At 35.0% G+C, this 14757-nt stretch overlaps 1 protein-coding gene across 1 annotated transcript; it reads right to left on the bottom strand.

Annotated features, from left to right (window-relative positions):
* Positions 1 to 8259: 8259 nt before the first annotated feature.
* LOC149011838 (uncharacterized) lies at positions 8260 to 9039 on the bottom strand. Its single transcript, XM_089162847.1, has one exon. The coding sequence runs from the start codon at positions 8930 to 8932 to the stop codon at positions 8561 to 8563; it is 372 nt and encodes a 123-aa protein (XP_089018973.1). The 5' UTR covers positions 8933 to 9039; the 3' UTR covers positions 8260 to 8560.
* Between the last annotated feature and the right edge of the window lie 5718 nt (positions 9040 to 14757).

Raw genomic sequence — 14757 nt, 5'->3', positions numbered from 1 at the left:
ACACCAAGACATTGCAGTACCATTATAACAAAATAAATAACCAGTTTGAGAACAATACCTTATGTTGAGCAGATTTATATCTAGTATCAGCATATCCCACTAAACCAGGAGCAGTGGAATCCTTTGAATGATATAATCCCAAGTCTATGGTTCCCTAGAGATAATGGAAAATATATTTGATTCCATTCCAATGTTTCCGAGCTGGCTCAGAATTAAAATGTGCTAATAGATTTACCGCAAAAGCGATAATTGGTTTCGTACATGGTGCCAAGAACATTAAAGCACCCCAATTGCATTGAGATTCAAGACCAAATATCTCTTCATCAAATTCTTTCAAATGAAATGACTCCTTTTGGGGATCTAGAGACGTTACAACCATAGGAGTGCTTAATAGATGAGCCTTATCCATATTAAAGCATTTAAGTAATCTTTCATTATACGTTGATTGATGGACAATAATTTCATTTGTTTTAGGCTCAAGGTTTAGACTAATGTAAAGTTTGGTTTTACCCAAAATCTTTAACTTCAAAATCCTTTTTTCAAATACTCAATAGTTTTCGCTAACTCTTGTGGAGTTCCAATCAATTAAATTCATATCATTGACATAAATTGCTATAATAGAAAATTCAATTTCTAATTTCTTAATAAATACGCATGGGCAGATAGAATCATTCTTGTACCCTTCCTTAACTAAGTACTCACTTAGACGTTTATACCACATGCAATCGGATTGCTTTAAACAGTACAAAAGATCTTTGCAACTTTATTGAGAATAAGTTGCATGGAGTGTATGTCTAAGTGATTTTGAAACCCTCAAGAAATTTTATATAAATATCATAGTCTAATGAGTCATATAGATATGCCATCACAACGTCCGTGGGATCCATTTCCAATTTTTCAAAGACTACGAAGTTAATTAAAAAACAAAATGTAATCATATCCATCACAGGTGAATGTGTCCCATCATAATCAATCTCAAGTCTCTGTGAGAACCCGTGGGCAACAAGCCAAGCTTTATATCTCATAACCTTATTTTTCTCATTTCGTTTACGAATAAATACCCATTTATATCCAATGGGCTTTACATTATCGGGGATTCGAGTAATGGGCCCAAGAACTTCTTGTTTGGTTAAGGAAGCTAATTCATCCTTAATTGTTTCCTCCCACTTTGGCCATTAATCTTGCCTTCGACAACATTCAATAATAAATTATGGCTCATAATCATCTTCCGTAACTTTATAAGCAACTGAGAATGTAAAGATATTATCAACGATAATTTCATTCCGATTCCAAATCTCATTATAATACACAATGGAATTCTCAATAGTCCCGGGGTTAGCGATCTTTGCATCAGTTGATACTGCTTCAAGGGCAATAAGATCTTCGGGGGTAGGCACAATACTAGGCTCTTTTGGACCAGATTCCTTATTCTTTCCCCTTCATTTTTGAGGAAAAATGTCTTTTGATCTTATTGGCCTACCATGCTTCAAGTGTGGGGGGGTTTTGATTCATTTCAGCTTGTCCTTCAGGAACAACTATCCTAGTTGAAGCAAGTCACAGCTAGAATATGAGATTTCATTACCTTAGCAGCATCATTAAATGCATCAGGAAGTTTATTGGTCAATGCATGTAAATGAGTTATATGTTGTACCTCGTTTTCACATTCAAGAGTCTTTAGGTCTAATCCAAATAAATTCATTGCATTCTAGGAGATATCTTCAACTAGATTCTGCTTTGCAACCATGGAATTTGCAAGTGCCCCAATTGAGGGAAACATTGTCTAATCAAAATGACAATTGGCGAATCTGGCAGTAAAAAGATCACTAGCAAGCGGTTCCAAAAACCTAATAATGGATGGGGAATCAAAACCAACATAAATGCCCAACTAGTTTTGGGGACCCATTTAAATCCTTTTTTGTGGTGCTACAGACACCTGTACAGCACTCCAAATGTGTGTAAATGTGAAATATCAGGTTTATAACCAAGAACCATCTGAAGGGTAGATTATAAGAGGTTGGTCGTAGGGCACAATCTAATTAGTGCTACTGCATGACCTCATACTGAAGCATTGAGATATGTTCTCAATAATAGAGTACGAGCAATAATTTAGATGCATTTGATCATTGACTCTGCCAATCCATTTTGAGTATGAACATGTGGGACCGGATGTTCAACCTCGATGCCAAAGGAAATACAATACGCATCAAAGCTCTTTGACAGAATTTCTCCAACATTATCCGTCATTATGCTCTTGATGGGATAATTAGGCAAATATCCCCATAACTTTATAATCTACACAAGCAATCGTGTAAAAGCAACATTATGCACAGATAATAGGCAAACATGGGACCATCTACAGGATGCGTCTACTAAAACCATAAACTATCAAAATGATCCACTTAGTGGTTGTATTCGCCCACAAATATCACTGAGATTTCTTTGTAAGGGTAAAGGGGATTCAATATTAACCTTCGTCATTAAAGGTTTAATAACAAAATCTCCTTGTGAACAAGCTTCACAATTATAATCTTTGGATAACAATATCTTTGTATCTTTTAGAGAATGTCCTTTTATACTATGGATTATATTTGCACATCATTGTAGCGCTTGGGTGATCGAAGCGATCACACCAGATTCCAAATTCATCAAGATTTATCAATTTCTAGGGTATGATAGTATAGGTTTCAACTGTATTAATCATGACATGATACAAACCTGTAGAGGAAATTTCTGGGTTCTCATGGAAATTTTCATGCCCATCTTATAAGAGGTTATGCGAAGATATTCCTTATTTTATTCATAAACAGTCTCAAAATGGTACCCAATACAACATAGATCTTTGAAGTAAGTATATTCTTTATAGATATACTGCTTACAAATGCATTCTCAATATGCAAGATGATATCATTTGGGAAAACAATTGTGGCATTTTCAAAACCATCAATAATCTCAATAGAATCTGATATTGCATGGACCTGTGCTTGACGCAATATCACACTCGAGAAAAAGTGTTCATTACAAACTATGGAATGTATTGATTGGCTATCAAGCAAAAACACATCTCTATTTTTCTCAGTATTCATTATGTGCACTTATATTGACAACTTCATGTATCAAGTTTCATAAAATTTACACATTAGTTAAAGGAATTTAATGAAATTATTTACAAATAATAAAGATTATAATTTTCATCAGCATTTCATTAATAATCATATTAAAAACAACCTAAAAAGGTAAAATATGTAAAATGAGAAAAAACTAGGAACGAAATTATTATAATCAACAAACTGATACATGATCAAAGCGGTGTGAGGTCCTCAAAGAAATCAACCACATCCAAATATGTATTTGCAACTTCAGGAGCAAAAAGAATTGCACCAATAGAGATATTGTTAGTCTCAGCAATGGTTAAGGAAGTAGGATTAATTTCAGTGGCATGAGAGTCACCATGTTTGTGCTTATTTTTTAAAATATGCCTGGCATAGATTGACAGTGCTTTGGCTTATGACAAATACGTGACCTGTGTTTAGTCGTATCATAACGATAGCAAATGTTTTCATTAGCCACTTTCATTGGCTTCATTCATTTATCATGCTTTGGGCCAATGTTAGATTTGCTAGGATGATTAAATTTTCTATCTCCCCTTTGAGGATTATATCATTGCCTACGCTCATAGCTTTCAAAATGGCTAGAATTTTTCATAGAGTTGGCAGGGTTTTCAAGTAAGCAGGTCTAAGATCATGATTTTTTTAGTTGCAGTTCCTTGGTTTGTTTAGCTGTTAGGAGCACAAAAATTAATTCAGAGTACAAGGCAAATTGACACAGCTGGTATTGTTGTTGCAATACTATATTCAAAGCATAAAAGGTGGAGAAAGTTTTCTCTAATGGTTCTGCATCAGTGAGCTTGATAGCACATAACTCAAGCCAAGAAACAATATCAAACAAAGTGGAATTATAGTTAGACACTAATTTAAAATCTTGTAGCCTGAGATGCTGCTAGTCATGTTGTGCTTGAAGGAGGACAATAGTCTTAGTATGATATGCCTATCTTTCAACATTTTTCACAACGTCTAAGGGTTTTGAACAGATAAATATTGAGTTACAGGCTCACATGCAAATGATGACAACTAAAAATTAATGCATTTGCTACACCCTTTCATTTGAGGTTTCAATTTATATAATTGTATTAGCGAGACTTTGCCCTCAAAGATGCATTTCCATGTTAAGGCACCAGGACAAATAATTATTTTCACTCACTTCCAGGATGTGGAACTTGGGCTTTTCAATATTTGTCATAATATTGTACTAGAAATCCTTAAATTAATTAGAATGTTGTAAATATTCATTGCTACTTTCAGAGCCGAAGGGTGTTTTCAGATTAAACAAAGATGTATAATATAACAAAACATAGGGCCAAACCTGAGACTTGACTAGGTTTAGCTCTAGGCCTCAACCCTACCTTAGACTGATCTAACCATGGCTTTAGAATTTCAACCTTAATCCATCCTAGGCCTCGTTCAATGTACCGTGGGCCAAAATAGACACTTATATCCATATTAGAGTGGTTTCGAGGTTGATGACCCTCTAGCTAGCAACATAAGAAAAAACAACATAGGCAACTGGTTTAAGTTTGATTAACTTGTTTTTTCCCTTCTCAAGTACCTTTTCATAATCATATAAAAAATATCAGATCTTATTTTTAATCATTTTATGTCAATGTTTAGATTTGGAATAACTGAAAATTCTTAAGAGATATTGAAATAATGATTTAAAGCACTAGCTTACATAACTTACGCATTCTCCTGTAAAACTTATAACTTCAAGAGACATATGTCCGTAGACTTATTTGGAGTACGTTAAAGATTTTACCTTATTACTACATTTATGGAATGTTGATTAAGCTAGTGAAAGCTAACTAATTGGTGGAACTACAGTTTGTCACACAGGTCTTTATCTATCCTATGATTAATTTGGCCAATGGATTTATAGTCTCACCTCATAAATTATTATTGAGAAGTTGTTTTGATACCTTTACCTCAAAGTATAAGTGTCATCCAATCAACAGTGCATCAAGACTCCCCCCTAGATTCACAATATAAAAAGCTTGGAGTCCCCCTTGCTTACTGCTATTTCTTGTATTTGCAAAAAAAGGGAAATAATGGGTGGAAAGTGATTCTGTAACGGCTGTGGTATTGATACTATTGGGGACAGATGCACAATTACCTCAAAGAAGAACAATAATCAAACACAAGAATTTATATGAAAACCCCCAAAACAGAGAAAAACCACGGTTGTCGTTAAAAGACAACTAGAGAAAATCTCAGGATATGAAAAATTGTTACAATCACACAGATAACTCTCTCACAAGTCATAACCCACATTCCCAATACACCCAGTTCAGAACACAACAACTCAAACCTTACAACTCTGAAACAATAGAAGAAAGAAAAGAATTTAACTAGAGTCAAATACTTGCCTTTCTGATGTAGAATAAAAAATGTTTCATCATTCTTTATTTTTAATCAAATCTAACAATATCCATCTTAATTAAAAATAAACATAGCATCAATGGTCATTATTTTCACCAACAGTCATAATTTTTTTCATAGAAAACTATTATATCCCGCCATAAAGAGCATCTCCACTTAGAATAAACCAATTTTAAGAATTTTCCTTCAGCATATGTCAAATAACCTTGCCGAAAGATTATTGTGCAACTTTCTAATTTGGCTTTTCAAAAGTTCATGAGCCGTCGACATACAGTTTCCATCATACACCTTGCATCAATGCCAAACAATGCCTATATAAAAATATGCGATATAACCCTTTCTTCTTTTCTTTTCTCCTTGGATCGCCTCTCCTCAACAATTCAAACAATTGAAAAAGAAGAATTAAAATAAAAAGAAAAAACAGTTACACGATCTCTAAATTAGAGAATTGTATATCAATTAATCTATCGAAGCTTTTCTCGTTCTCCTTGCACCGATCATCTCCTTCCTGGATCTTCGCACACCTCCAGCGATGATCCACCGATCATCACTCTAATATCACTTGTTTTCTTTCCACTGTTGTTTAGGAGATGTAAAGTGTTAGTCATTGTGTGTTGAACTAGGTGTATTGGGATATGGGTTGTGAGGGAGTTAGTTTGTGTGATTGTAATAATTTTTAATATAGTAAGATCTTCTCTAATTGCCTTTTGACAACAACCGTGGTTATTCTCCTGAGTTGGGTTTTTTCACGTAAATTCTTGTGTTTGATTCATGGTTGTGCATTCGTCCCCAACAGATATAAAGAAGAAGGATCTTGTGGTCTGCATTGCAATAGTAGAAGGCCTTACAAACATTATTGAACTCAATTGAATGGAAACTTTCACATTGTTCTAGAGAAACAAAAGATGTTGACAAATTATTTGGCCAACTCAACGACAAGGTAGCAGAGCTTAACGAATTTGAATCCTCTGCGTCTTGCATTGCCTTCCGTCTTGTCCATCAATCCAACAGATCTGTTGGATTTGTTGGATTTTGTTTGGCTAAAAAATAAAAAATAAATAATATAATATATTATCTAGATAAGTTTCAAAAACGTTGAAACTCTATCTCCCTATTTTTGTTTTAGGATTCTTGTTTAATTCTTACTTCTATAGGACAATTCTGGATGTAAGATTTCAATCCAAAGATTTTGGCAATTCGACATATGTAAGGTAAGTTAAGTTACCATATTTGTTTAGTTCTACATCAGATGGAGCTAATAGTTCTACATCGGATGGAGCTAATGATAATATCAATTATATATCCATTGATTGCTCCTAAGGGGGTGTATGCCAATAGAGAGCTAAATATGGATCATGCGCATGCACCGAGCTTGGCCAAGTCGAGCGTGGCTGAGGCTGTGATCCGTGGGACTGACCAGGCCATGGGACAGATAATATTAATTAAATAATATTAAATGTCTATGATGGGACTTGGAACATTATAATATTAATTAAATAATATCATGATCCAAAAAGCCCATTTTTGGGTTTTGCTGTAGGGATGTGACTGTATGATCAGTCATAACTATTTCCTTCCCTTCAAAGGTAGACCTGTAAATGGATAGCCGAAATCCGCCTTCGAATTCGCATTCGTATTCGTTTAAGGGTATCCGAATCCGGAAATTTTCTTACCGGAAAATATTCGTATCCTTCCGCTAAGTAACCGGATTCGGATTCGGATAATTGCTTATCGGATCGGATAATATCCGGATAAATTTTTATCCGGATAGAGTAAAATATTTAACATTTTTCCTTTAAAAATAGATGATAATCGGATTCGGATACCGGTAATCAGATTCGGATAGCGGTATTCGGTAATCAGAAATTAGAAATTTATAATAAAAAATGTAAAAAAGTGACAATTATCAATCAATAATCGGATATTTTATCGGATCGGATTATTATCGGATATCCGATAAAGTTTCGGATTCGGATGCCTTCTCTAAATTTTTGCTGGATTCGGATTCGGATTCGAATACTGGTGTATCCGAGCCGAATCCGGTCCGTTTACAGGCCTATTCAAAGGTGACCTTACGTATAAATGTCACTCTCATCTATAGGTGTCCATACAAGTTTAAGAGTCAAGAGAATAAATTAAAAATAAGAGTGTTTGCACTCTTATTCTTTAGCAAGAAAAAATTCGTGTTATGAAAAGTGGAGAAAATCTCAATTTTGCTTTCTTCCCTTCGTGTACTGTATACTTCCTTCGTATCTCCTCTACAAGTAGAATATGTTGGAATGCTAGCCTTCAGATCTAAAGGAGTTGTTGTATTGGATGTGAGAACACCAAGGTCAAACCTAGTCGCACTTAAGGGGACGTTCAAATACCTTAAGGAAAAGTATTTTTCGTATGCCTCAACTCACCCTGTTTGAGTTCATGTTCTAATTTTCACTTCTAATTTTTTATACAGGTAAATGCTTCTGACATTAGATTATACTACTTTATGATTTTGTTTCTTATTGTCCGATATTGGTCTATCTATACTCTGCCACACTATCAGATGGCCAATGTATAGCCGGATAAAATTTAAACCGTTGGATGGAAAAACTTAAATAGAATTAGTCAGTTTTCAAAATGTGTGATTCATATCTGTATAACGATTATAATTTTATCCAATCCTCGACAGTCAAACATGGATCTGGTTCCGAGCTAAACTCAATTAAAGAAAATCCCATGCGGTAATATGAATGGAATGAAAAGGAACTCCACAAAATAACCGAGATATAGATTTGTTCAAATTTATATGAGCTCGTAAGTAATAATCAAGCTAAAATATTTCCTTTCTTTTATGATTTTTATCCAAAAGGAAACGATTTGCAAGGCAAGTCCTCCTCGGGCTTGTCAAATTTTCATCTGTTGAACACCACCTAAAAACAGATTTACAAATTACAGATTACCCACATGAACGAAACAGAGTTCCAATGTTACAGAGAATTTACTGAACAGCATGAGAGACAGAGATGGAAGAGAGAATAAAAGAAAGAAAAGAACATCTTCTGAAAGTCATAGTTCCTCTGTCGCCCATCTCCTCAGCTTCTCTTGACAGGGTCGAAGTTGGCAACTCCAATGACAGCCCCAACGATGACAACAAGCACCACTCCTCCAGCAGCAATGCTGAGTAAGAAGTTGTTGAGAGAAGGAGACACAGCAGCTTCAGCCACACCTGGAATCACCATGGAAGCTGTCAGAGCTGCTGCTGTCAATCCTGTGACAGCCTTCTCCTTCAGTGATGCTTGAATTGCAAGCTTTGCATTGGTTCTTGATGACGATATCATGGCTAAACCCTTTGATGGTCTTTTCACTAACAAAGGCTTGATGAAGGCGTCAGAGGTTGGGATTTGCCTCTTGTGGCTCGCGTAAGTTAATGGAAGTGCCATTGAAACAGCAGAGGTAGATGCCATTTCAACACTCTTCTTCCCCTTTCTCTCTCTATCTTTTTTCTTCCACTGATGATTCTCAGTGAAGATTTGTGGGCTTTTTGAGAGGAATGGATCGATTCGAGAGGTTAGATGGATGATGATGAAGGAAGGGAAGTGACATTTAGATAACATTTGCCAACTCAGCTTCCTCGCGTCCCACGTGGCTAAGTCTCTGCCTGGTTCCAAAGATAAGGTTATCCAAGTTGAGGTTGGGAACTTGAAAATGTGGCATATAATTGGAAATTAATATAAAAAATCCAAAAATTAAAGGAATTAATAAAAAAAATTGAAAAATCCAGAGAGGGCCCCGGCCCCTGAGTGGGTCCCCGCCCCTGATGATTGCTCTATATTTTATGGACCTCTATGTTCTTCATCTTCAGTTTTAGCAATCCATGGTGTAATACATGCAGTTTGATTCCCGTTCCACAACCCTCTGTGGTAGGAGTTGTAGCTCATTGGATCATTTATGAATATAATCCATCACTATATTTGAGTTCGGCTTTTTATTAGGAAAAACAACCTCATTAGGCACCAACAAATCGCATAACATGTTACCATAATATTGTTGAAAAACATCCAAGTGTGGGTTTATCCATGCCAGAATAATAAAAGAAAAAACTGCAAAAGTTTATAAGATTATTATGGTGTAAGTGATTCACTCGAAGGCTTAATGGCTCTGCTACCCAAATTCACCTGCTCCATTCACAATCCATAAGCACATGCCATATCGATTCGCTAGTGTTTTCGCATAGAGCTAGCACAATTAGGCCGAATCGATGTCCAACGAGCAATGATCTCCTTAACTGGAATACCTGCATTCAAACATCGTCGAAAAAACAATTTAAAATTTGGTTGGATATGTAGTTTCCAAAATAACTTCCACCATGCTTTGTGTTGAACATGTGAGTCTGCATTTAAAAAACAATAATTTATTGTATGTCGTTTTTAAAGGTCAAAGAGACCCCTCTATCAAATTCCTAATTAAGAGAGATTCTATTTAGGACAAAAAGAAAGTCATGAGAATACAAGCTAGCATCATTTGTGATAGATAACCGGTTCTACACCACATCTGCCAGACAAACATTCTTGGGTTGAAAAAGAGGGTTGAAATCTCCAATTGTATTGTGTAGTGTTGAAGTAACCCAATGGTCAAACCAAAAGAAGGTAGAGCGTCCATTACCCACTTGTCTAATGATCATTTTGGCAGGTCAGGTAGAATTTTCTAATGCCATTCTAGACAATTGACCCATTTTTTGTGAGGGTGAGGGTAAAAAATTGATGTTCTCGGAAAGTATTTGGCCTTTAAGCATTTGACCCATATTGAGTCAGCTTCATTATTTTAATCTTTATTTTGCCTTTTCTATCCTTTTTGAATAATTAATATACTAAAGAGAGAGGAAGTCTTTGAAATAACTAAAAATAATCCGTACCATGCACAAAGCTTCTACACATAACAAGATCTAAGTAGGGTTAAATATATGTCATTTTACTTATGATTATGATTTAGGCTCTTTTTTGTATCAATTATCATTCTCACTTATGAGAATTTCTCATTATTTTAACTTGTTTGGCATCTATTTTCAGTTTTGTTTATATTTTAAATAATAGAAAAACCTCCAAAATCCATAATAGACTTTTTGTCTATTAGGGATTATGGTGAGAATTTCATTCTCTTCATTTATGTACAAGTTTACTTAAAATTTTATAGTTAAGATAAGGGTAAAATAGTAAATACACAATTTATTTTTGCTAATAAAACTTTACTTTTTCCTTCTTTTCTCACTTCTTCACTATCATTTTTGAACAATTTTTTATTTTGACACTAAACTTATTTTTTATTCCATAATTTATTTCAACAAAATTCACCAAATCAATTTTCATTCTTGACCAATAACGAATTCTTGTACTTATTTCTTTTAAATAGGCATAATAGAGAATGAGAATTGATACAAAAAAGAGCCTTAAACCACGAATAAAACAACTACAATATAAGATTGTTTACATAAGTAGATTTCTATCGAATATTTTCTTTGAGAGGGTCACATAAGGAAGATGAACGGAACAATGGAAGATAGAAAGATACACGAAATAAGGGCATTAGAGATGACCATAAGAATAATTGACAAAACTAGGGTAAAAGGAGAGAAGAAATTGAATACTTAAATAAAGATACGAGATAATTTTGGGGCGACCAACATATTTAAAGAAATTATTTCTATTCTCAAATAAAATTGTTTTCCAAAATTTGCTAGATAATGTTCAAGCATACACAAAATGCTAAATCACAATATGAAAAGCTGGTTTTTTTTTTTTTTGGGGGGGGGGGGGGGGGGGGGGGTTTTGGGGGAGGAAAAGCTTATTTTCTTAGAGTGACATGTGTGAGAACTCCTTTCATGGATACTTGTTCCTGAAAATTGTTTGCAAATTCCTCTTCAAGAAAGTCATCGTCTACAATATCGAAGAAATCCAATTCTTCCAGTTTTTCCTTAGCAACAGAATGATGGAGAGACGGGTTTTTTTTTGCTAACAGAATGGGGACCAGAGTTCATATAAAACTCTCATAAGTTTTCTTCTCAAAATGCAGGTTCTATTTTGCAAAATCAGTGTTCCCATCAAACACCTCCATGTAACCGCCAAAGCGGTTTGGCGGTTACCTTGAACTAAGTTGCAATTATCAAAAAATGTTTGGGCCACATCATAATTATGAGAAGTTAAAATCTTTAATATTTAGTTATTTAAATAATTGAAATCCAACATTCTCCCACTTGGCCCAAATGTCATTACATCTTAATTCTTAATGTTCAAACAAAAAAATAGAACTGTACAAATCATAGCTATAGACACCTTTGACTTAGGCGATACCTTCCATGTATCACAACACAATCTTTCTTTTCCTGCATAAACCCAACTTTATAAATAAACCTCAAATATTTATTCTTAGTCCAACAACATGTTTGTTATCTCAACAGAAATGTATAAAACAGAAATGAAAAACAAACTACATAACAGTCATTACATCAAAATGTGTAATAATTACCTTTCATGAAGGTAAATATTCCCGAAGTCCCAAACGGACAACATGATCCTCAAAAGCTCTAGGTGGCATGCCCTTTGTTAATGGATCAGCAATCATATGCTCAGTCTTTATGTGTTCTATGAGCACTTCCTTAGCTTTAATGTGCTCTCTTATAGCTAAGTACTTAATGTCGAGATGTTTACTTCAACTTCCACTCTTATTATTCTTAGCAAAGAATATTGCAACAGTATTATCAAAGTATAACTTCATTGGCCTAGAGATTGACTCAACAACTCTAAGCCCATAAATGAAGTTTTTCACCCATGTTTCCTGCACAGTAGCTCAAAATAGGATACGAACTCAGCTTCCATGGTAGAAGTAGCAACCAAGGTTCTTAGCACTTCTCCAAGATATATCCCCACCTGCTAGCATAAATACATAGCCAGATGTTGATTTACATGAATCAACACAACCCGCAAAATCTGAATTTGAATATCCGATAACTTCTAAAGTATCGGAATACCTATATGTAAGCATCAACTCTTTTTTTCCTTGAAAGTACCTTATGACCTTCTTTGCAGCTCTCCAATGATCCAAGTCGGGATTACTCTGATATCTCCCTAACATTCCAACGGCGAAAGCAATGTCAGGTCTCGTACAGACCTATGCATACATCAAGCTTCCCACTACGGTAGCATATGGAATGTTTGCCATTTGATCATTTTCAATTTCCAACTTTGGACATTGGTTCAAATGGAATATATCACCCTTAACAATGGGTGGAACACTTCGTGAATAGTCTTTCTGTGAAATCCAGCCCTATCCCTAACCCTGACCTTGACCCGAAAACCCGGTTGTTTGTAGGTCCAAAGACCCCGGAGTAAAGGAAGAAGCCAACTATGGGTCATCTCAGTAGAAGACATGGTGTTTGACCCAGAACCCATGGAAGTTGATGATGGAGTTCCATATTTAGAAGCATGTGTTGATCTGGAAAGGAAACTGCAGCTTGTTGAAGATGAGTCTAGTTGATGGACTTGAAGTATAGTTGGACATGATTCGAAGGCATTTTTCTTTACTAGATAAGTCATATGTTGTGTTGGGAGAAGCTCATTAGGTTTGGACTTGAGTTGGGCCTTCAATTCCCTATCTTGGCCTTGCTAACCAACTTGGATCGACCAAGTGGTCGATTGGGCCAATCGACCAACAGAGCCAGAAATCCTAGAAAATCCTTTGTTTAGGGGTTTTAAGCTTTCTATTTAAGTAAACTTCAAATTTCTTAGTATCCTCTGCCTCCAAAACTCTCAAAGAACGTGGGAAGACTCTCTCAAAGTTTTCCTTGGTGAATTCGAAGAACTTTTGCAAGATCTCAAGCCTCTCAACTTTGATTCTTCAATCAAAGGTTAGTGATCTCCCTCGTGTCATATAGATCTACTTCTTCTATGATCTATTCTTTATGATTGAGACTATGAAGATGATGTTGCATTCTCTGTTAGCAACCATCACTTCATTGATCTCCTTCCATTCTCAAGGTTTTATGACATTTACATTGATCTTCGCCATCATCCTTGTAAAACCCTCATGAAACCATGATCTCCCTTTTTGATCCAATTTCTTAGCATGATTAGATATGTTTTTCATGATGGAATTGTGTATGACTTCTGATTATCTACTAGGATGAGATCTGATCATCTCTAGTTTTTCCCTTGGATTCATAGTATATTTTTCATTGAAAACTAGGGTTTTTACCAAATTAGAGAATCATGATTTCAAATTGGTAGGTAGTGTTTTTGATCATTGTTAGTGGCTAATCTATACTCCTTTAGTGTTAGAATACTATTCTAAAGGTTTCCTCCAAGTTTCGTAGAGTTTCGGATCTTGTAGATTGAGTTTTGATCAAAATTCACTTTTTTGCTTCGTATTGACTCAGGTGGTCGACTAAACCAATCAACCAACCAATCGACCAAGCAAGTCGTAGCTCTGATTTTCGTTCAATTTGATTCGTTTGGTCTCCAATCTTTTAGGCCTTTTTCCTAATATTGTATCTATGATTGTTTAGGATTTATTTGCTAGGTTTGGAACCTCTCTCTTTGATCTTTGGATAATCATCAACGCTATTTAAGGTAAGAACAATTATTTTCATAACTACATAGATTGCGTGAATCTTAGTTTCTATTCTTGAATCTTATTAGATTCACTACCATAAATATATAGAGAAAGAATCTGGAAAGAAAATCATATAACTCTTTTTGATTGCTTCCCGCTGAACTAATATTCTTTTTTATTATTTATTCTTTCCTTGATTATTTTATTGAAGTATTTGGACTCCCGTAATCATTTTATTTAATTATTGAACTTATTCTTGCTCATGATTGTCTTTACTTGCATTTATTATTATTGATAGACTAAAACCGTAGATCTTGTGACGGATCACTCCCACGGGTTGTCGGGCAGGTAATCGAGACCGGCGGGTGGGGTGTGACAAGAAATCTTCCATCATGTGCTTCTAAATCAACCAATTTGAGCCATTAAATATAACCATTGTATTGGAGGTACCTTCTATTAATTTACACGATACCCATAACTACCAGCTAGACTTTGATACCACTTTGTTGGGGGCTAAACAATACAACAGTGAAAATCAAAGCAACATAAACAATAACAATAGATCAAACATTCAACAATCAAATCACAACAGACACAATAATTTTTTAATGTGAAAAAATCCGCAAAGAAAAAACTACAGGACTGTTATCAGAGTCCACCCAAATTTTTACTCTCACAAAAATAATGG

Source organism: Hakea prostrata, chromosome 7 (genome assembly GCF_041222555.1).
Source record: "Hakea prostrata isolate BN-2017 chromosome 7, UWA_Hpros_2, whole genome shotgun sequence".
NCBI classification, from domain to species: Eukaryota; Viridiplantae; Streptophyta; class Magnoliopsida; order Proteales; family Proteaceae; genus Hakea; species Hakea prostrata.
This window is presented reverse-complemented; position numbering and strand designations above follow the sequence as displayed.